The sequence below is a fragment of the Leptonychotes weddellii genome, chromosome 12 (genome assembly GCF_054177405.1).
Source record: "Leptonychotes weddellii isolate Sample4059 chromosome 12, ASM5417740v2, whole genome shotgun sequence".
Classification (NCBI taxonomy): domain Eukaryota; kingdom Metazoa; phylum Chordata; class Mammalia; order Carnivora; family Phocidae; genus Leptonychotes; species Leptonychotes weddellii.
This window is the reverse complement of record NC_138380.1, coordinates 20764154-20785591: the sequence shown is the minus strand read 5'-3', so window position 1 is coordinate 20785591 and position 21438 is coordinate 20764154. Positions and strand designations below refer to the sequence as shown.

At 37.7% G+C, this 21438-nt stretch overlaps 1 protein-coding gene across 2 annotated transcripts in view; it reads right to left on the bottom strand.

Moving 5' to 3' along the window:
* The window catches only part of TNPO3 (transportin 3), a 78569-nt gene that overhangs the window by 35499 nt on the left and 21632 nt on the right, over positions 1-21438 (bottom strand). For both annotated transcript variants that reach the window (XM_081800117.1, XM_081800118.1), the window contains 7 exons: positions 19895-20095; positions 18842-18915; positions 17231-17387; positions 7513-7656; positions 4472-4647; positions 3851-3989; positions 2215-2361 (listed from right to left, as the gene is read on the bottom strand). In XM_081800117.1, coding sequence (XP_081656243.1) covers positions 2215-2361; positions 3851-3989; positions 4472-4647; positions 7513-7656; positions 17231-17387; positions 18842-18915; positions 19895-20095 — 1038 coding nt within the window. The remainder of the gene's footprint in view (positions 1-2214; positions 2362-3850; positions 3990-4471; positions 4648-7512; positions 7657-17230; positions 17388-18841; positions 18916-19894; positions 20096-21438) is intronic.

Here is a 21438-nt window from a genome sequence, read left to right as displayed (position 1 = left end):
TGCCTTCGGCTCAGGTCATGATCCCAGGGTCCTGGGATCGAGTCTCACATCGGGCTCCCGGCTCAGCAGGAAGCCTGCTTCTCCCTCTCCCACTCCCCCTGCTTGTGTTCCTGCTCTCGCTGTCTCTGTCTCTGTCAAATAAATAAATAAAATCTTTAACAACAAAAAAAAAAGAGTTTATAAGTTAATCTTATTTTTAGTACTGAATAAGCCCCTGAAACTTCATGGTTCAAGATTTACCAGAATCAGTCATTATGACAACAGCTAGATGTAGAATAGAATTTTATTTCTTTTTATTTTTTATTTTTTTAAAAAGATTTATTTATTTGACAGAGAGAGACACAGCGAGAGAGGGAACACAAGCAGGGGCGTGGGAGAGGGAGAAGCAGGAGAGGGAGAAGCAGGCTTCCTGCTGAGCACGGAGCCAGAGGCGGGGCTCGATCCCAGGACCCTGAGATCATGACCTGAGCCGAAGGCAGCCGATTAACTGACTGAGCACCCAGGTGCCCCAGGATAGAATTTTAGACTTTAAAAAGAATTTTATATAGGTAGACAGATATATAATAAAACATAAAACAAGTATAGTAAAATATTAATGGTAGAATTCAGGTAGTCGGTATATAGATATTCACCATAAAATTTTCACCTTTGCCAAATATTTGAAAATTTTCATTAAAAAATAGATCATTTATACTTCATGCTTCCAATTGGGAGATGGTTAAGGGCATGTATAAGAAGCTTTATCCATGACTATGTGGAAAAAGCCCTAATCCTATTGAGAATTGCTGATCTAGTCCAACCTCCTTGCTTTAAGATGAAGAAATTAAAGTCAGAGAATGAGGGGGAAATGATGGCTATCTTGAGGTAAGGAATTATAAAGCACTCCACACATTATAAAGCACTATATATCCACAAGTATAAGGAATTGTCGCAAGGGAAATGGTGCCAGGGAACTAACAAAAGGAAGAACGGGATCAAGCAAGTAGAGCCAACTGAAGCCAGAAGCCCTGCTTTTATTTACGTATCAGGCTTCCATGGAAGATGTAGTTGAAGATAGAATTCCTCAGTTAAACAACAAAAAATAAAGGTTGAAAACCACTAGACTAGATCATCACTAAGATTCTTTCAAGGTGCAAAATACCATGACTCAACAATGTTAACATTAAAATGAAGAGAACAAAGACAGTTATAGTTTTCACTTCAGAGCTAATTGTGAGTAATGAGAAAAAACTCTCTTCAAGTCCTGGGTTAAAGGACAGGAATTAAACGAACTAACCAACCAACCAAAAGGATGAAATAAATGCTATAAGATTTAAGAGACTAAGCAAAGAATGGAAGTTAAAGAGTTTTCCAATTAGGCTATTTTATAGTATTTCTAGTATATATTCTTCTAAGCAAGTAGATTATTTCTATATTTTCTTATAAATTACAAAATCAGTATAAATATAAAGAAAAATGTGTACTGTATGTGTATGGGGAAGGAAATCATATGTAATTCACCACAACCTCACACAAATACTTCTTTTGTGTTAGTTTTAATCCAACTACATGTTATACCATTAAAAATACAGCACATAAAATTTTACATTCTAATTTTTTCATTTAGCAAACCAATTACTGCTATTTCAAAAGTCATTATTTTGCATAATGGTCCACCAAGTTGCAACATCATAATTTATGTAACTCTTCTTATACTGTTGTACATGAGTTTATCATTTTTTTACTTTACAGATAATGCTTTATACATAAAATAGCCTTTTTTTTTTTTTTAAAGATTTTATTTATTTATTTGACAGAGAGAGACACAGCGAGAGAGGGAACACAAGCAGGGGGAATGGGAGAGGGAGAAGCAGGCTTCCCGCAGAGCAGGGAGCCCGATGCGGGGCTCGATCCCAGGACCCTGGGATCATGACCTGAGCCGAAGGCAGACGCTTAACGCCTGAGCCACCCAGGCGCCCCCGTTTTTTTTCTTCAGCAGAATTATTTAAGGAAAATTTCTAAGAGAAGAATTACTAGCTCAGCAGAATTTATTTCTTTCTATATAAGCCTTATACTCACTCTTCATTACACTGGTATTGATTTCTTTAGTGTATGCTACAGAGTGACAGAAAACCTGTAGATTCCATTAGCTTTATTTTCTTTTTAGTTCATTTTCAAATTAGCACTGAAAAGAGTAGGAAATTAAGATCTGCAGAAGTGGAGAAGGGAACTTACATGGTCTGGTTCTAGCTGGCAGTGTCGAGCCAAGGCATGAAGCAGCCTCTGAATGTAAGCTTTGAAGATTCCATGAATAACTTCATCATTAGTTTTGTACAAATGCTCCCCGAGTCGGTACCAAAAGTTAAAGGAAATTTCTACTACCTGTCAAATTAAAAGAAAAAGAAAAGGGTTATTTGAATCAGAAAAGGAATGGAATATGAAGACAGTTTTATTACTAGAACCATAGAGGAAAGAAGATATAATCTAAAGTAATACGAGTAGAACCAGTTAAGAAGCCACCTGTTCTCCAGCAGATTTATTACTATCCTCCCAAACTAGCTTCCCATGATAGGCCCCAAACTCCATTTACGGTAACTGGGTGTACAGTCCCTCTTTAGCTGGTAACTCTCCAACAGTATGATTCTGAATTTAGAGAAACAGACACAGAAATAGAAGTCTCTTTTAAATATTTTTTCTCAAATCTAAAATCATTTCATGTTTTGAGATTAAAATACCTCTTGACAGGGGCATCTGGGTGGCTCAGTCAGTTAAGCGTCTGACTTCGGCTCAGGTCCTGATCCCAGGGTCCTGAGATAGGGCCCCACATCGGGATCCCTGCTCAGCAGGGTATCTGCTTCTCCCTTTGCCCCTCCCCCGCTCATGCTTGTGCTCATGGTCTGAGATAAAATCTTAAAAAAAGAAAAAGAAAAAAACCCCACCTCTTGACAGACAAACCATCTGCAAATCCCTGAACATACCAACCTTGTGTCATTTTTACTCACCTACTTTTCTGAGTGGGACTGAAAGGGAAGAAAAAGTCTGGGACTTTATCCACAGCTTATCTTACTTATGGCACTATTTAAAGGAGTGGTAATTATTACATAGTGCTACACTTACTCCCATACATGTTTTGTGTTTCATCCAAATCTAGATATCCTCATGAGATCAGGTCAAACAAATACATTTTTTTTTAATGAATAAGAGAAAAAGAGATGAGAATCACAGAGCCGTGCTCCTCCCTTAGAGGGGCCCTACCATCCTTTTCCCATCAAGGATCCAAAATAGACCGATTTAAAACAATACCCAATTTGGGAGTTCTTTCTCACTTCTTATACTATTAAGAGGAGGTAAAACTTCTTGAATAAACAAGACTTAAAAAAATCTAGCCAACTTTTTTAAGAGGCAGGGTGTTGTAGGGATTTTGGAACAGAGTAGACTTTTAAATCCTTTCAATCCCTTTCTCATTCCCACTCACAATCTGGAGAAAAAATTTTGGATGTTAAGACTTATACAGTTAAGATTTTATGTGGTTTTGTTTTGTTTTTAGCTGTAAAGCTCTAAAAAGAATAACTGGACCTACAGAGGGGGCTCAGTTAAAAGGTAGTAAGCTTTCTTTCTAATGGGTTCCCTGAGGTGCCTACAGCAGTCAGCCCAGCTAACCGGGTAAGAAAATCGAAAAGGATTCAAAGCAGAAACCCAAATATAATTTAAAAAGAAAAACTCTAATACAGAGGAAACCACCACATCACGCTAATCAAAAATAAGACTATAGTTTCCCACAAATAAAAAGCTAGACGGGTGGCAATGGAATATAGGTAATATGCAACAAACAACCTGGAGAAAAATGGGTTTAGCATAATACAAACACTACCTCATATTGAGGATGTCCTGCACAAATAAGCAGCAGTTCCAGAGTTCGTAGGTCACCAAGACCTTGGCCTGGAGTACAAACAATTTTTTCAAGAAAAGTTTCACATAGTTCAGTGAAAATACGGCAGTAATTCAGAACTCTGCAAATGAAAGAGTAATGAGAGCACCAAGTCAGAAATCTGTATATTATATGTACATACTCACAGACATAGTTAATTAAGTAAAAGGATCCTCAGCCTAAGGGACATGTAGTGATTATTAGCTATGCTGTATCAAAATCTCCATAAAAGCCACCTTTCCTTATCATATATTTTTATACATATAAGCAAATCACTCATAAGTCAGTTCAAATTCTCAATTACGAAAACATTTGAATAAAATCCTTATCAAATCACACTTGATACTCCAAAGTTCATCCCTAATTCTTAGAGCCTTATCCTTTGTGAGTGGAAAAAATTACTACGTTCCATTATTCCAACCTCTCCTTCTGCATCCAATTTGCCACTCTAGGTTCATTCGAGAGTAACAGAGCATCTTTAGGCTGTGGTGTCTATATTTACCCAGAGTCTTAAAAAATCACGAAGGATGGAATCTGGGGCTACTGCCTTAAATAATCACTCACTTGTCTAAATCTTCACGTGCCACAGCCATATGATAAGCAGTCTCCAATGTTAGGACTCCTTGAAAAAGCTGCATGGCTAATGGCAAGTTAGTCTCCACATTCTCAATGGCATAGAGAGCTGAGCACACACAATCTGAAGCAGCTTCATGTAGATTGGATGAGGTCTTATCCTGTTGCTGGGAGATGGCAGGAATAGGGAAGATGTTATGATCATTAAGCTGTAATTCAAGTACTAGCAAAACAATTATAGCCCGTTTCTGAACATGTACTTTAAATATATAACAGCCTAACAGTCATGGCCTTCAACCAGACAATATTCATCAATCTTCCCTGTCTTATTTCTATTTCCCTATATGCCAAACAAATCAGCCTTTCTGTACCTCAATCACAGTCACGTGACTTCTAAAATTCCATTTTTTCCCCCCCATACCACCCCTCCAAATGTAATGCCATGTGTTCCCTACACTGTTTTAGTCTGTGAAAATCTTTTCCATCCTTTTTCTGATATTCAAGTACTATTTAAAATGAAAGGGTCTGGGGCGTCTGGGTGGCTCAGGTGGTTAAGAGCCTGACTCTCGGTTTCAGCTCTGGTCATGATCTCATGGCTTGTGGGACTGAGTCCCACGTTGGGTTCCACACTTAGCACTGAGTCTGCCTGCGATTCTTTCCCACTCCCTCCCCATCTGCTCCTCCCCCGCACTGGCACACACTCTCTTTCCCTCAAATAAATAAATAAATAAAATCTTTAAAAAAATAAAATGAAAGGGTCCAACAAGTCTCAAATACCCATACCTACCGAACACATCATCATCATATTTCAGAATACCAAGGTTCAACAGAGGATCCTAAAGCTTCTGGGAATGAGAGAAGGTAACTTTGAAAGGAGCAAAAATCAGTTATTTAGCTTCTCATCAGCAATGATGCCTGCCAGTATACAAGAGAGAAAGGCCTTGGAAATCTTGAAGGAAAAGAATATTGAATCTAGAACTCTATACCTAGTAAACCATCAATCAAGAATAAAAGCGAAATATAAGTATTTCTCAGGAATGCAAAAACTCAAAATTTACTTCCCACATATCTTTCTGAGGAAGGTATCTGAGGAGGTTCAAAAACAATCTAATCCAGAAGCACAGTAAAGAGAAGTTCCAGAACGCCAGCTGGGAAGTAGATCTAAAGAGCAATTGATACAAATTAGAGTAAAGTTTAAAGAGACCTCTAGGGTTTCTACTTAGAAGAGTACAGTTGAGAGGATGGATAAATTTAGTGAAGGCATATTAGTCTTTTATGAATAATAAAAAACAAGGACATTTAGAATCTCCAGGGCGGGGAAAGAGTTAATACAAGCAGGGTTGGGAGAACACAAAGATAGATGCAAATTATTCATTAGCTTATTCTTAGATTGAGAGGTGGATTCAAATATACTTATTATTATTACTGTGTTTTAAAAGTTAAATAAATGTTCAAATTTATTCTTTTGTATATATATCCAGTATAATATTTGTAAAAGCTTTAAAAAAAAGAACTATGGGAGAAAAGGCTATATATCTGTAATAAAGTTGTGGTCCAAACATAAAGCAAACTAAAATATGGCATGATTTTGAATCACTGAATGAATGTAAGAATGAGAATATATTTGACTCTGACTCTAAAACCACTCGTCTTTTAAGTGGCAGAGGGATCCTGACACTGGATCAGTGGAGAAGATAATATAATGCTGGCACACTACTTGGCTTGTTCCTTACCCCTCTTTTAATTCCCAGAAGTAACCACTGTCTTGAGTTTGATATGTATTCTAAGCTGCCTTCACTTCATACGTAATCAAGTGTATTCATAGATTTTTAAAAGATTTACTTATTTCTTTCAGACAGAGAGAGGGCGCGGGGGTTGGGGGGTAGAGGGAGAGGGAAAGAGAGAAAGAGAATCTCAAGCAGATACCCCACTGAGCACAGAGCCCAAAGCAGGGCTCAATCTCACAACCTGAGCTGAAACCAAGAGTTGGCCGTTCAACTGACTGTACCACCCAGGTGTCCCTCATATTCATAAATTTTTAAACAAAAGTGGGATATTAATTTATTTATACTGACTATTCTTCACACAGTTTAGTGAGATGAGAACCAAAATTACCATTACTGAGGTAGGGCATCAATAGACATGGAAACAAAGACAATGACTAGCAAAACAATTATTAGTGTCCTAACTTTCCTGAGTCTTAGCTCCTGATGCAAGAATGAAGCATAAATACACTAACAACAATGAAACACCAAAAATGTCTCCTTGGAGAATGTGCTTTCCTTTTCTTTAATTCACAGTGGTATCAACCCATTATCATGCTACCATCTTCTAAATAACAGTGCACTAACCAGTACACACAGAGCTTCCATACTAATATGACTTCATGGAAAGAGACCATCCAGGAAAAGGAGACAAAATCACTCCCATCTCCAAAGACCTGTTCAATATGTGCTTGAGACATTGCTATGTTTCCTGTTCTAAAAAGTAGTCTTACTCTATGCACTCACTTACTCCTATCTACCAAGACAAAATAATGTATTACTAGGTACTATTATTTTCAAAGTTTATGGAAAACATACACAAGTACATAAAAAGACACTACTTTTTATTCCATTAATCTCAAAAGCCTCAAATCTACCCTATACATACCCTGATGCTTAAATAAATGATCACAACTGCAAAGATAATATTCTGATCTGTAACTGTCTCAAAGACCCAATGACCATTATTATATTTTTAAAACAAGAAAAAAGAGACCACTGGTTTTTTGTTACTTGTTGTTTAATATGTAAATCACTGATCAACATATAAAACTGCTTTCCTATTAAACCTAACTACATTCTATTCTGAGTATTAATATTAATACCTTCATTTGGTAACTTGGTAACAAGGAAGAGACATTGCCGCTTTCTTACTATACACCTTCCAATCACTGTACAGAAATCTGAAAACACTGCTATGTCCCCGAAGGTTAGTTACTACTGTGACTACGTGGTAAAAATACTTTCATAAACAAAGCCATTACTTACCAAAACCTCGAAAAGGAGTGCTAGTAACTTATTGTTCGCCATGAAGTTACTGTCCAAAACTCCTAGGTTAAACCAACTTCCTAAACAGCGAAAGACCTTCATAAGCATTTTCTCATCTGTTCCTGCTTTTTCTACACAGGTCATCTGAAAAGAAGGGAAAAAAAGTTAAATAATGCCAAACTTTAAATTTAAACACTACCATCACCTCTTAGGTGTAATAATGAGGAGGAAAAGAATACTAACAGCTAACAGTTAAAAGTGCTTTGTAAGTACCAGATGGTGCTCTCAATATTCTTAATTCATTAATCCCCACTAAAACTACAGCCAGGTACTATTTCCACTTTCTCAACTGGGAAGCTGAGATACAAAGAGATTGCAGACTTGCCCAAAGATAGTTCTGTTTCAGAAATAATGGTTTCTGGGAGGATGGGTTGGCCTGGTGGTGGGTATTGAGGAGGGCACGTTCTGCATGGAGCACTGGGTGTTGTGCACGAACAAGGAATCATGGAACACTTCATCTAGAACTAATGATGTAATGTATGGGGATTAACATAAGAATAAAAAAATATATATATATACGTATATAATAAATTAATCATAATTTAAAAAAAAAAAGAAATAATGGTTTCTTAGATCCCTCTTCTGCATTAATATAATTGTATCAAAAAATTATCTTCAAGTAATACTCATCTACATAGTTGATTTTACAGAATAAAAACAAGATAGTCCTACTATTGTATATCCCCATATAAAAAGCTGATGTTTCAGCTTCTGCACTCGAATACTCCAGCAAATACACCATTCCACAGAAAGTGACACTACTATAAATATGGTAGGTTGATAAAAGAGATAAAATGAAAAGCCAACTAAAACTCAGCACTGTTTCTCTTTGCAAACTGTTTTTGTGATGTATATTTTTTCCAAAATGAAGTGTAATGCAACTTTTTCTGGATTAAAAAAAAATGTTTAAAAGTAACTTTTACAGGCAATGGGTCAGAAACGTCATAATTGCCATGGGGTTTGTGGTGGGGTACAGATTCCCATAGTGATCTAAATGTTGACTCTTGTACTTCTAGGTAGCCATGCTCCTCCTATATTTGCTGTATCAAGCAATTATGATTATACTCTTCTCAATTAGTTTGAATTGTACTGAACTGAATTGAAAGAAGAAAAACAAGAATGCTTCAAGTAAATTCATGGCAACCACACACATACTTGAATCTTTGAAGCTCTGGATGTAAAGTCATCACACAACTGTTTGGCTTTTATACTTCCTGAACGACATTTCAATTCACTTCCTCTTTAAGAACTGTATTATTAAGAACTCTGTCTCTTAAAGCAATGCCTCAAAGCTGAAACATTTATGCCAGAAGCATTCACCAGTAAAAATAAAGCAGAGGTAAATAAAAACTGATCTTGGATTAACAAAATGAAGACTAAATGAAGGGAGAAAAATATATTAGAGGACAGCCTCAGTCAACTATAAGGGCAAGAAGAATAATATTTAAAACTTTTAAAATTCAACACAATGTTTAGGAAAAGCTCCATTCGAAGAGACCACAAAAGTAAAATACTGACAAAATGGGATGGAATAGAATGAATAAGAGGAATGTGGGGGAAACAATGAAAAAGGTTTAAGAGGCCTTTGGTACCTGGTATTACAGCCAGCCTATTTTTCCTGGCAATTCTGGACTATTTCATTTTCTGGGTTCTGTAACATGACAAGCTACATGACAGAGTTATAGACCTTATTAAGTACCACAGGGACAAATTTTTCAGATTACAACAAATCAAGCTATTGCCTGTTGATTATGAGGAAGTGTTAAGTCAAGCACATGCCGTGGGAGTCCGAGTGGCTACTACACTTGACCACTGCGCCAGTAATGATGCTTATGAGGGCTGCAGTGCTGACTGGATTCTTCTGGCTTCACTTGAGACCTTACAAAAAGAAAATGACAAGCTTGAGTCCCTTAACTCAATTCAAGTCATAGTCTGAGAACCAAATCTTCCACAACCACTCTAAATGAAACTCTTATTTTGTATAGCTCCAGGGCTGATAGTCATACACATAATTTGTGTGGCTTACTGAATTATAAACAACAGCTGAATTCACAATCTCACCAAATTTCTCATGTGAAAGTTAAGAAATTGTAAAACGTGGAATTCTGAAACTTGGAAAAGAGACATCTGGTGTCTGGACCCTAATGAAACACATAATCTTGAACTCCCAAATTATTGAGTCTCCCTTACCAGCAGATGTAGTCTGCCTTCCAGTGTCTGAGAAGAATAGCCTTCTTCAGTTTGAAAGCCCTGTAATAATGTCATCTGAGACAAACGGCTTCATAGGTGATGCCCAATCTCTTCAAGACCTACCACAACCATTTCCTGTGCCACCCACTATGGCCAAATCTTAGCACCTTCTGGGCGGGGGGAGGGGTGGAATGACAGGTATATACAAGAGGAAATAACTTATCAAGAAAACTGTATAACTTTGCTAACATGTATCTGAAGAAACCTGGGGAACATATACAGGAATGATTCTAAGGGTACCAGACCATGGGAGGCTGGAATATACCACTAACTTGAGCCAATCTCATTGATATGAGTGTACTTCCTAGAGATTCTGGATTTAATGAGTATATGGTGCCTCTGACAAGGACCCAGGAAAATCACAGTGCAAATACTAGGACTTGGGAGCAAATCTATACCTTCTGCAGGTAATTATTCTTTTGAGAAACAGCTTCTGGCTTGCTACCGACCTTGGTAGAAACTGAACATCTATCCATAGGACATCAGGTGATCACGTGGCCTGCGCTTCTCATCATGACCTAAGTACGTCTGAACTACCTAAACATGGGCATGCATAACAGCAACCTGTCATCCAACAGAAATGGAATCCAAGAAACTGAGTTCAGGAAAGTGTAAGAAAGTTGCATGAGCAGGTAGGTCAGATTCCTTTGACACCAACTCTTCTTGCATTGATTCATTTCCCTCAATCCATGCCTATTGCTTCCTGCCTCCTGGATGTTCCTTACAACCTAGTTAACTAAAGAAGAAAACTCTAGCCCAGATTACAGAATGATGTGCACAACATGCTGGTACCACCTGAAGGTGGAGAGCTGCAGACCCATACAGGGTAGTGAAGGACAGTGAAGGACAGTGAAGGACAGTAGTTGAAGGAAAATCCTAATGGGCAGAACTTCAAGCAGTATAACTGGTTGTCCATGACGTATGGAGTGAGAGAGAACCAAAAATATGGATCTTTACTTATTTATGGACAATTTTCAATGATTTGGATGACCAGGGATTTGGAAGAAGCATGATTAAAAGATTGGTGACAAGGAAGTCTGAGGCAGAAGTATATATAAATGGTATACAAATAGGCACAGACTGTGGAGAAATTTGTCCTATGTGACTACCCACCAAAAGACATCCACTATAGAGAAATCTTTCAGTGACAGATGGACAAAATTAGAAACTCTATAATGTCAGCCCCTTTCCCCAATCACCTTGCTCAATACGCTCATAAACAAAGTGGCCACAGTAGCTGGGACAGAGGCTACACTAGGATTAACATGTTCTTCCACTAAGTTAAAACTACTGATGAGTGTCAAATCTGCCAATAGCAGAGACCAACACTAAGTCCCTAAAATGGCACCATCTACCATGGGGATCAGGTTGATTGATTACATTGAACTTCTATCATGAAGGAAGAAGAGATTTGTCTGGAAGGACAAGGCTCACAGGAAGAAAGAGACTTATATGCTGGATATGGATCTGCCTTCCCTGCTTGCAGTGCTTCTGTTAGCACTGTATCAACCATAGACTCACAGAATGCCATATCCAACCATCATGGCATCCTACCTAATCAAGGAACTCATATCAGAGTAAGGGAAGTACAGTAATGAGCAACTTTGACCTCTGTTGGAGAATCTGATCCCCAAGGAAGGAATGCTTCTACCAGGAAATACAAACATAATTCCAGTAAACTATAAGGTAAGTCAACCACCTGGACAATTTGAGCTTCTTATGCCACTGAACCAATAGGAAAAAGGGGAGGAGGGTGTTAATCTGTAGGCTGGAGTGACTGATCCCAATAACCAAGGAAGAACTGAGTTCCCCCTACACAATCGAAGCAAGGAGTTCTCAGTCTGGAACACAGAGAATTTTCTAGAGAGCTTCTTAATACTTCCATGCTCAACAGTAAAGGTTAATGGAAAACTACAGAAGCAACAACCAAAAAAGGCAGGATTATTGAGGGCTCAGACTCTTTAGGGGAATGAAGGTTTGGGTCACTTCACAGAGTAAAGAACCCCAACCAGCTGAGGTTCTGAGCAAGGCAAGTGTCTTAGTCCATTCAGGCTGCTGTAACAGAATATGATAGGATGGGTGGCTTATAAACAACAGAAATTTATTTTTCACAGATTTAGAGGCTAAGAAGTTCAAGATCAAGGTATCCCCAGATCCAGTGTCTGGTGAGGAACTGGCTACCTGCTTCATAATGAAGGATCTTTTCTCTAGAGTTTACACATGACATAAGAGGAAAGAGAGCTTTCTGGGTTCTCTTTTATAAGGGCACCAATCCCATTCACGAGGGTCCCATACTCATGACCTAATCACCTTCCAAAAGCCCCACCTCCTAATACTACCACACTGGGCACTAGGTTTCAACATATAAATATATAATTGTGGGGGGGGCACACAGGCAAATATTCAGTCCATAGCAACAGATAAATTTTGGTGGGGGGAGGGGGAAGGGGGGAGACACACACACAAATATTCAGTCTACAGCAGCAGGGGAAAGAAGAAACGAGTTGTGCAAGAAAGCCATAGATATCAATTCTAGAACTCTTCTGACCAATAGATAAATGAGGGCTGTAGTAGCTCTGCATACTTCCTATTTGCTTGTTATGCCATTGCACACAAGTTTTTTCCTTTTGTTTTTGTTTTTTTAAGATTTTTATTTATTTGAGGGGTGCCTTGGTGGCTCAGTCGTTAAGCATCTGCCTTCGGCTCAGGTCATGATCTCAGGGTCCTGGGATTGAGCCCCGCATCGGGCTCCCTGCTCAGCGGGAAGGCTGCTTCTCCCTCTGCCACTCCCCCTGCTTGTGTTCCCTCTCTCACGGTCTCATAAATAAATAAAATCTTAAAATAAAAAAAAAAAGATTTTTAATTATTTGAGAGACAGCATGAGGGAGTGTGTGTGAGCACACGAGTACACACAAGCAGGGGAGAGGGACAGAGGAAGAGGGAGAAGAGGACTCCCCACTGAGCAGAGAGCCCAATGCAGGGCTCAATCCCAGTACCCTGAGAACATGAACTGAGCTGAAGGCAGACGCTTAACCAACGGAGCCACCCAGGCGCCCCTGCACACGAGTTTAAATGTATGTAAAAGAGTTAACCAAATAGGAAGCTAAGTTAGTCAAATAGGAAGACTACGGCTGGTTATAGATGTATTGCCTCTTAGCACCAAATTCACCCTTTTAGACTACTCTGTAAAAATGGATCTGGGCCCTTTAAATATTTTTTCCTGTGCCAGGTAGCAGTGACTTTTTGTCAAAAGGCCACTAGAGAGAAACAAGAGAAAAGGGTCTGCTTCCTGGTGCTAGTGTGCTCCCTTGGTAGCCTTCTACAGAATGTGCCGCTCCTCCAGCCCCAGACTCCTATTTCCTCTGGTGCCTGCCTCTTGCAGTGCACTGGCCACCAGTTTCCCCAGCATTTCCCCGACCCTCTCCAATGGATTTACAGCAAATCGCGTCTGGCTCCTAAAGAATGTACAACTTCTTCAGCACCAGATTCAATGTGCTCAATGTCTCCAGTGTCTGCCGGACATAGTGGCCATCAGCTTCCTCTGGTACTCCCATACCAAGGTGATTTTGTGGCAGAGAGACACATTCCCTGAATAGCTTTCTTGGGCTTCCTAGAAGGCAGATTTCCAGCAAGTTCAAAAAGACTGATTTTCAGCAGCACAGAGTGCCAAAAATGACTTCTCCACAATTCTGTGCCTTCTCCAACAGGGTCTGGATCTCAGCCCTGGGAGGGGGTGAACTCCTTCTTCCTTGGAAACTCTATCTTAGCCTTGGGGTTAACGTCTGCTCCTTGTTTCTGTTTTATGCTTATATTCTTTAGAGCTCTCTTTACTTCTTACTAGACAATCCCTCATCACTGTAATCTCCAGTTAGAATTAATCATTCTTTGTATTAAACATTCCCACATACTACTATGTGGTTTCTCTCTTCTGACTAGACCCAGACTGATACTAAAAGGAACCAAGGATTCTAGATCTGGGGCAAGGAGGTAACAAGGTATTAGTCCTCTTTTTGTGTTAGGAAGGAGAGAAATGCTCCAGTGGCCAAAGTTATAATATTTTAAGCATCAAAAGAAAGATTTTAGTTGAGACCCTGAATCAATGAAAACCCATGAGCCGTAACACTCCATGAAGAGATGTCAGAAAAAAAAAACAGTAACACTTGAGGTAGGTTTAAAACAAAACCTTATTTTGCAAACAGGAAATTAAAAAAGAATTTAAGATTTATAGTGCTTTTCTAGTAGAAGAATGCCAGAATACTCACAAGAAAGGCAACTAATACATACACAGAAAGAATGACAGAATTATTAAAATATTATTTTGCAAACCACAATGAAAATTTTTTTTAAAGATTTTATTTATTTATTTGACAGAGAGAGACACAGTGAGAGAGGGAACACAAGCAGGGGGAGTAGGAGAGGGAGAAGCAGGCTTCCCGCAGAGCAGGGAGTCGGATGCGGGACTCGATGCCAGGATCCTGGGATCATGACCTGAGCCGAAGGCAGATGCTTAACGACTGAGCCACCCAGGTGCCCCCCCAATGAAATTATTAAGACAATGATTACCAACTAGAATTTTAAATCTTTAGGCAAAGGTTGATATGGAATTTAACATTTTCTGTTTTATGAACTACCATCATACAAATTGCATTATAAGGAGGAAAACAAACTTTATAAATGGAAGAATCAAACTGTCATCATCCTAATCTAGTCAACCCTAACATCACTAATGGAAGGTCACCAAAAAGTATTTCTCTTCTGATAAGATGACACATGAAGTATCTATGATGTATTCCAGTCAATAATGTTTAACCTTTTAGGGCATCTGGGTGGCTCAGTTGATTTAAGTGTCCGACTCTTGATTTTGGCTCAGGTCACAATCTCAGGGTTGTGAAATCAAGCCTTATGTCAGGTTCTGCACTGGGCATGGAGCCTGCTTTAAGATTCTCTCTCTCCCTCTCTGTCGCCCCCCCCTTAAAAATAAATAAATAAAAATTTTAAAATCTTTAACCTTTTAAAATCAATCATCAAGTCTTTCTTTCTCAACCAGGGTTCTGGGAAGAATTCTTACAGAAAATTATTTGGGTGACTATTTTCTCCATTATCCTAAGGATAGTATACTTGTACCATTATTAATGCATAGGAGAGAATTTGTTCCATACAATGGATGCCTTAGGGCATTAATGCAGGCTTAATTCTCTAGAGGAATCCCTAGTGAGAAAGGCTGTTTTAGATACAACTTCCAAATAAAGGAAATACAGAGAACAGAAAAACAAACTAAATGAAACAAAGACAAAGCAACCAGAAAATCCAAAAGGCAAGACAGTCTATAAAATAACTGGTCCGATCTCATCTCAATCAGTGTCATTTTGAAAAGAAGGGGAAGAGGGACTGTGATTAGGAATCATAATAAACTGGGGGGCCTGGGTGGCTCAGTCAGTTAAGCGTCTGCCTTCGGCTCAGGTCATGATCCCAGGGTCCTAGGATCGAGCCCTGCATCGGGCTCCCTGCTCAGCGGGGAGCCTGCTTCTCCCTTTCCCTCTGCCTGCCGTTCTGCCTGTTTGTGTACTTGCTCTCTCTCTGTCAAATAAATAAAATCTTTAGAAAAAAAAAAAAGGAATCATAATAAACTGATACAATACATGGTTCTAGACTGGATACTGATTTGGAAAAATGCTGTAAAGGGTATTTTAGGATGAACTTGGGGAATGTAAAGATGGTCTGGGTACTTATTAGATGATATAAAAATTTACTGAAATGGAAAGAGGAAGCTGGATGACTGAAAAAGCAGGCTATAGGAGGATAGGTAAAATATAACCTCATTTGTATTTAAAAAATTTGTCATACGTTCATAGAGGATATGTACTAAAGGGTTAACAGTGTGATCTCCAGATGGTTTGAATATAATTTGTATTTTCTAATTCTCAATAGTACTATTTCTTTAAAATAAATGGTAAGTTGAAAAATGCATATAAAAGAATAATTTTCCAGTGAATTTCTAACACCAATCTTAACACAATTTTAAGTAAAAAATTTCTTTTTCAAATAAAAAGTTCTGGGGCGCCTGGGTGGCTCAGTCATTAAGTGTCTGCCTTCGGCTCAGGTCATGATCCCAGGGTCCTGGGATTGAGCCCCACATTGGGCTCTCTGCTCAGAGGGAAGCCTGCTTCTCCCTCTCCCACTCCCCCTGCTTGTGTTCCCTCTCTCACTGTCTCTCTGTCAAAATAAATAAATAAAATCTTAAAAAAAAAAAAACAAAAAACCCCCAACTCTCAAGCAACTATCATCTTTAAATAAAAATTAAAAAAAAAAAAGTTCTATGATATTGCAAAAGTACTCAAACAATTCCCTGAAAAATAATCTATAACCACATTATTGAAAAAATTGATCTAGACTAGACTATAAAGACCTACAAATGAGATGTGGCGGCTATATAATTTAATACCATCAAGTTCAAGAACCAGCAAATACTTTCTTTAAAGGGCCAAAGAGTAAATACTTTAGATTTTACAGACTATATGTGGTCTCTGTGAAAATTATTCAACTCTGCCATTTCAGCTCAAAATTATGGACGTACACAATACATAACTGAATGGGCATGACTATTTACAGTAAAACTCTATTTACAAAAATAGGTGACTAGTTCATAGGCCATAAATTTACCCATCACTGGTCTACAGCATTAAAATGTCTACCTATGGGACACCTGGGTGGCTCAATTGGTTAAGCGACTGCCTTCGGCTCAGGTCATGATCCTGGAGTCCCGGAATAGAGTCCCGCATTGGGCTCCCTGCTCAGCAGGGAGTCTGCTTCTCCCTCTGACCCTCATGATCTCTCTATCTCATTCTCTCTCTCAAAAATAAATAAAATCTTTAAAAAAAAATAAAATAAAATGTCTACCTAGTCAAAAAGGACCTAATCACATTTAACTCTTTTTAAAAAGATGGTGTAGTATTACCTAATCTATAATTGTGATATTGCCCAAAGGTCAATTAAAGTCCTGAACCACCTCCCTATCAAATCTCAACTGATCCTTAAGTAAATTTATACATTATCATGGTCCTTTGTCAAGAGCCAACAGTTTGTACCATGAAGTAGTAGAAAAGCAAGGGATGTGTAATCACAAAGCCTGAGTTCAAATTCTGAACTAGCAGTTGTATAAGTCTCAAGCCTGTATATAGCATTCATAAAATGGAAATAACATCACCCTCACAGTGTTACTTACAAGCTCAAAAAGTATAGTTTCTGAATATGAAAGTATTTAATTGTAAAGTGTTCTATAAATGTCACAGTATTATCATTGCCAATTCTTGCAAAGAAATCGTATTTCACAATAATGCAATTGAATTAAAAAATAACCACCATGGCTTTTTGCCCCTACAGAACAACTTAGTATTTCACACTTACTCACCAACAGAGATACCACTGTACTAGAGTAGAAGGCCAAATCTTCTATAATTTCTGTGCGCCGGTTAGCCCCAATTCGTAAGGAACGACTATGTACTTCTTCAGGTAACACTGTAAGGATCTCCAGCAGGAAAGGCAGAGAAGTTACATCATTGCTATATCTGGAAAAGGAAAGGGGAGAGATTAAAGTTACTCAGTCAGAAAATACACAATCACAAGATAACAACAGGCTTCAGAATAACCTATAACAACAAAAGCAGCATTCTCTCTACTGTTAAAATGGAGGAAAAAACAGATAAAATTTTTTGGAAAGGTATCTGGAAATCAAAATTTCAACTTGCATCATCTGTGACCCAGTAACTCCACTTCCAGAAATTTCTCTCAGAAAATCTCACATACATATGCAAAGTATATAAATATATGCACTGCAAAACTTTTTCATAATAGCAAAAATATTGGGAAAATATAAAGGTCCTCATTATTAGAATAAAAAAGGTTACAGACAGTTATACAATGGAATATACATAGTCATTATAGTGAATGAAATATCTATGTCCTAACATGAAAAGATGTCCACAACATACTATAAAAAAAGTATATGAAATATATTACATATGAGTGAACAAATACATAGATATATTAGAATATATACGCACTTATTTATTTTAAAATGCTTAAAGTCTGGAGGGCTATATAGTCAACCATTAATAGTGGTTACTTATGAAATACCGAAATAGGGAGAGAGAAAGGCTTTTACTTTGAAAGCTTCCACACTATTAGAAGTTTTTTCAAGGAACATGTGTTAATTTTCTTAAAAAAAAAAAACAAACTATCCATGGCGCCTGGGTGGCTCAGTCGTTAATCGGCTGCCTTCGGCTCAGGTCATGATCCCAGAGTCCTGGGATTGAGCCCCGCATCGGGCTCCCTGCTTCTCCCTCTCCCACTCCCCCTGCTTGTGCTCTCTCTCGCTGTGTCTCTGTCTGTCAAATAAATAAATAAAATCTTAAAAAAAAACAAAAACAAAAACCAACTATCCATATAAAGGCTTTAATGACACACTGTAGTTGGATTAGGTAAAAAGGACATCCACTTTGCTCAAAAATAATATCCTAACCAAATGCCAAAATGCAAACAAATATCAAGATTATCCGGCCAAGACCATGAGGAAATGCTTTTATTCAAAGTAGCAGGCTCCATGTATCTAAAAATCATACTGTCCCTTTGACAGATATGAAATAAACCCCAATCAGTAAGAACTTTTACTCATAATGACTTCTCATTTAATATAATCTTAAACATTCTGACAATGTTTTTATAGAACTGCTGACATGTCAGTTAGTGGGAGTGACCCACAAGACAATGAAAGACTTCGCTGCAGTTAATTCAAGGAACATGTGTGTATAAATTATGAAGGCCTTTTATGTTCCACATGACACACTTCTGTAATATTTAAATTTTAAATGATTTTCTTTTAATCTAACAAAAGTTAGTAATAATTCTTTGTTAAGTGTTTGGGAAAATATTCCAAATGTCTAGCTAATGCGAACAAATTTCTCTTTGTACAAGGTTAATAGTAATTCCAAATGCTAGAATATAGTTAATACAAGTTACTTACTTTTCCACCAATGTTTGTACACATCCCTTCCAGGAAGGCATCTGTAGGGCAAGGTCTGCTATTGCTAAAGCCAGCTGAATAAGAAGAGATTAAATAAATGAATAGAACAGATGAACAGAAACAGGGTTACCATCAATATTAATTGGAAAGCAAAGAAACTAAACTTCTTTATCCAAACAATGTGACAACAAAGACTGACACCCCACCCACCCACCTCTCCTCACCTCCACAACTACACATATAATATAAACTCTTCCGGGCTAGCTACAAATTGCTAGGATTTAAAAGTTAACCTCTAAAAATGAAAAAACAAAACCAAAAAACAACAAAAAGAAATCAGAAAGAACAGACTATAGATTTTCCTCAGAATATATCAATACTTACTTTTATTTGGCAATACCATAGAACTTCATGGACAGATAAATTATACTGTGCCAAAAGGCCAAAGCTACTGACAAAGTCAGCCCTTGACTCACTCCTCAAGTAATGGAATGCCATTTCCCTTCTCTTTCCATTTCTCATCTTGAAGCCTTATGCAAAAGCCTCCTTCCTCTTCAAGGGCACTTCTATGCCAGGCAGAGAACACACATGAGTATGTATTCACTGAAGCTTCCAGTTTTCCTTTCTAATGTATTTACCAGTCTAAGGTGGAAGGGCCAGATGCTTCACTGTTTCATTCGTAAGACTTTTACTAGCCAACTGGTCCAGAAACGATTTTTTTAAAAGCAAGTAGGCAGACCTCTGACCCAGAACAAAAGAATATACAATATTTTTATCATCTGCAATTTTAACGGTGGGGGGAGGGGGGGGCACCACATATGCCTGCCTGTGAAAACCTATACTCATCTCCCCCACTTCTGGTATTTAAAATGGTTTGAAATCAAATGAACTCTAATATTAACATAGAAGATTTTCACTTTCTATCCACTTAAGAATATCCCATTAAGTCCATAATAAAGTTAACATTATTTCACATGGCCTAGCAATGTCAATCAAAATCTGATAAATCCTAATGGCCTTACAAATTTCCCTAATGAGAAGCACAGGATTTACCTGCGTTACAATGACAGGTGACAAGTCTTTCAAGTTCTGGATATGGGTTAGTAATGAGTCCCGTAAAGAGGCATGAGAGTCTGTGGGGAGCTCATAAAATGAGGTCTGAATTTTCATTTTCATGGTCTGTGCAGCAAAGTAGCATGATTCCACATCCTGTCGGATCTGTAACAATTGGTCTGAAATCTCCCATGCATGAACCTGAAAGCAGATCAGACAAAAATGTCTTAAAGGATATTGTACTAAGTAATTTTAATGTTACACCTCAATACATATAAAGACATATGTAGACCAATATAATAAAAACATGACAAGCTAAATTACCCACTAATTTAGCCAATACCTCAAACTATATATTTATAGGCCCTGTTCAACAAAAGTATTACCTAAATCCTTCTGACTCATTCTAGGAAGGCATGAGAGTTATCAATCAGATCAATAGGTCTAATCTTGCTGATCAGAATCATTATTGTGTAGGGGGGAGAGTAGGAAGAAAAAAGTCCCAAAAGCTCCTACTAAAACTAAAATGTCACTGTACAACTTCCAACCCTATCTGTTTAGATGTTTCCTTTCCACTTTAATAAGCTTTTCTTCACTTTGAGAATTGAATCTGATAACCATTTTAATATATCTATAAATAGGTCTCAGTAGACCTACATTTCAATCTTTAGTTCCTTTTAGCAGAAAAAAAATCTCACCCTAAATGAATATTTCACATACTTCTATTATTTTCTAATGTATTTATGTTTGGGAAAGTGCTATATATACATACTACTAAAATCATTTTCACAGGAGAAAATAAATGTATCTATGGAAATAATAATGGAATGAAAGCATAGGATTTGGTCTAATGGCTAGTCACAGTTATAAAAGAGTTCTATTTTGAAAGATAACTTTGGGAACAAAGTTGTACAGTACAGAGTAGGCAACTAATTAACAACTGATTAATTTTAATCCAATTCAACCAAACTGCCTCTTCTTGGGAGAAGGCTAAAGTAGGTTGGCAATAATGAACTGAAAAAAAATTTTCAATCTCAATTCAGCAGAAGCAATTGTGGAAGGAGATCACATAGATTCACCTAGTTAATTTCTTATAAAGCTGGAGCACTTCACAAGTAATACATAATGATTCTTCAAGATCTTTCCAAAGATAAACAGGAGTCAATAAAGAGAAACAGGCAGAATAAATGGCCTGTACAAGTTCCCAAAGTAAACTGAAAACAGAGACACTGAAGTTCATTAGAGGTTAATTAACATAAAACTTAGCTTTCAATCAAATAAGATGGTGGAAAATAAGCATAAAACATTGTGTCACACAAAAAATCTTCCAGCCACGTAAGTTTTTAGCTATTTGGTATCTAACCAGTAACTCAAGCACATCTGTAGTTTAATATGCCATCAAAATATATTTTTCTCAAACTGATACTTTATAATCTAGTTTATTGGCTTTTAAAAAAAATATATTTTATTTATTTGAGAGAGAGAGAGAGCACAGAGGGAGAGGGAGAAGCAGACTCCCCTGCTGAGCAGGAAGCCCTATGCGG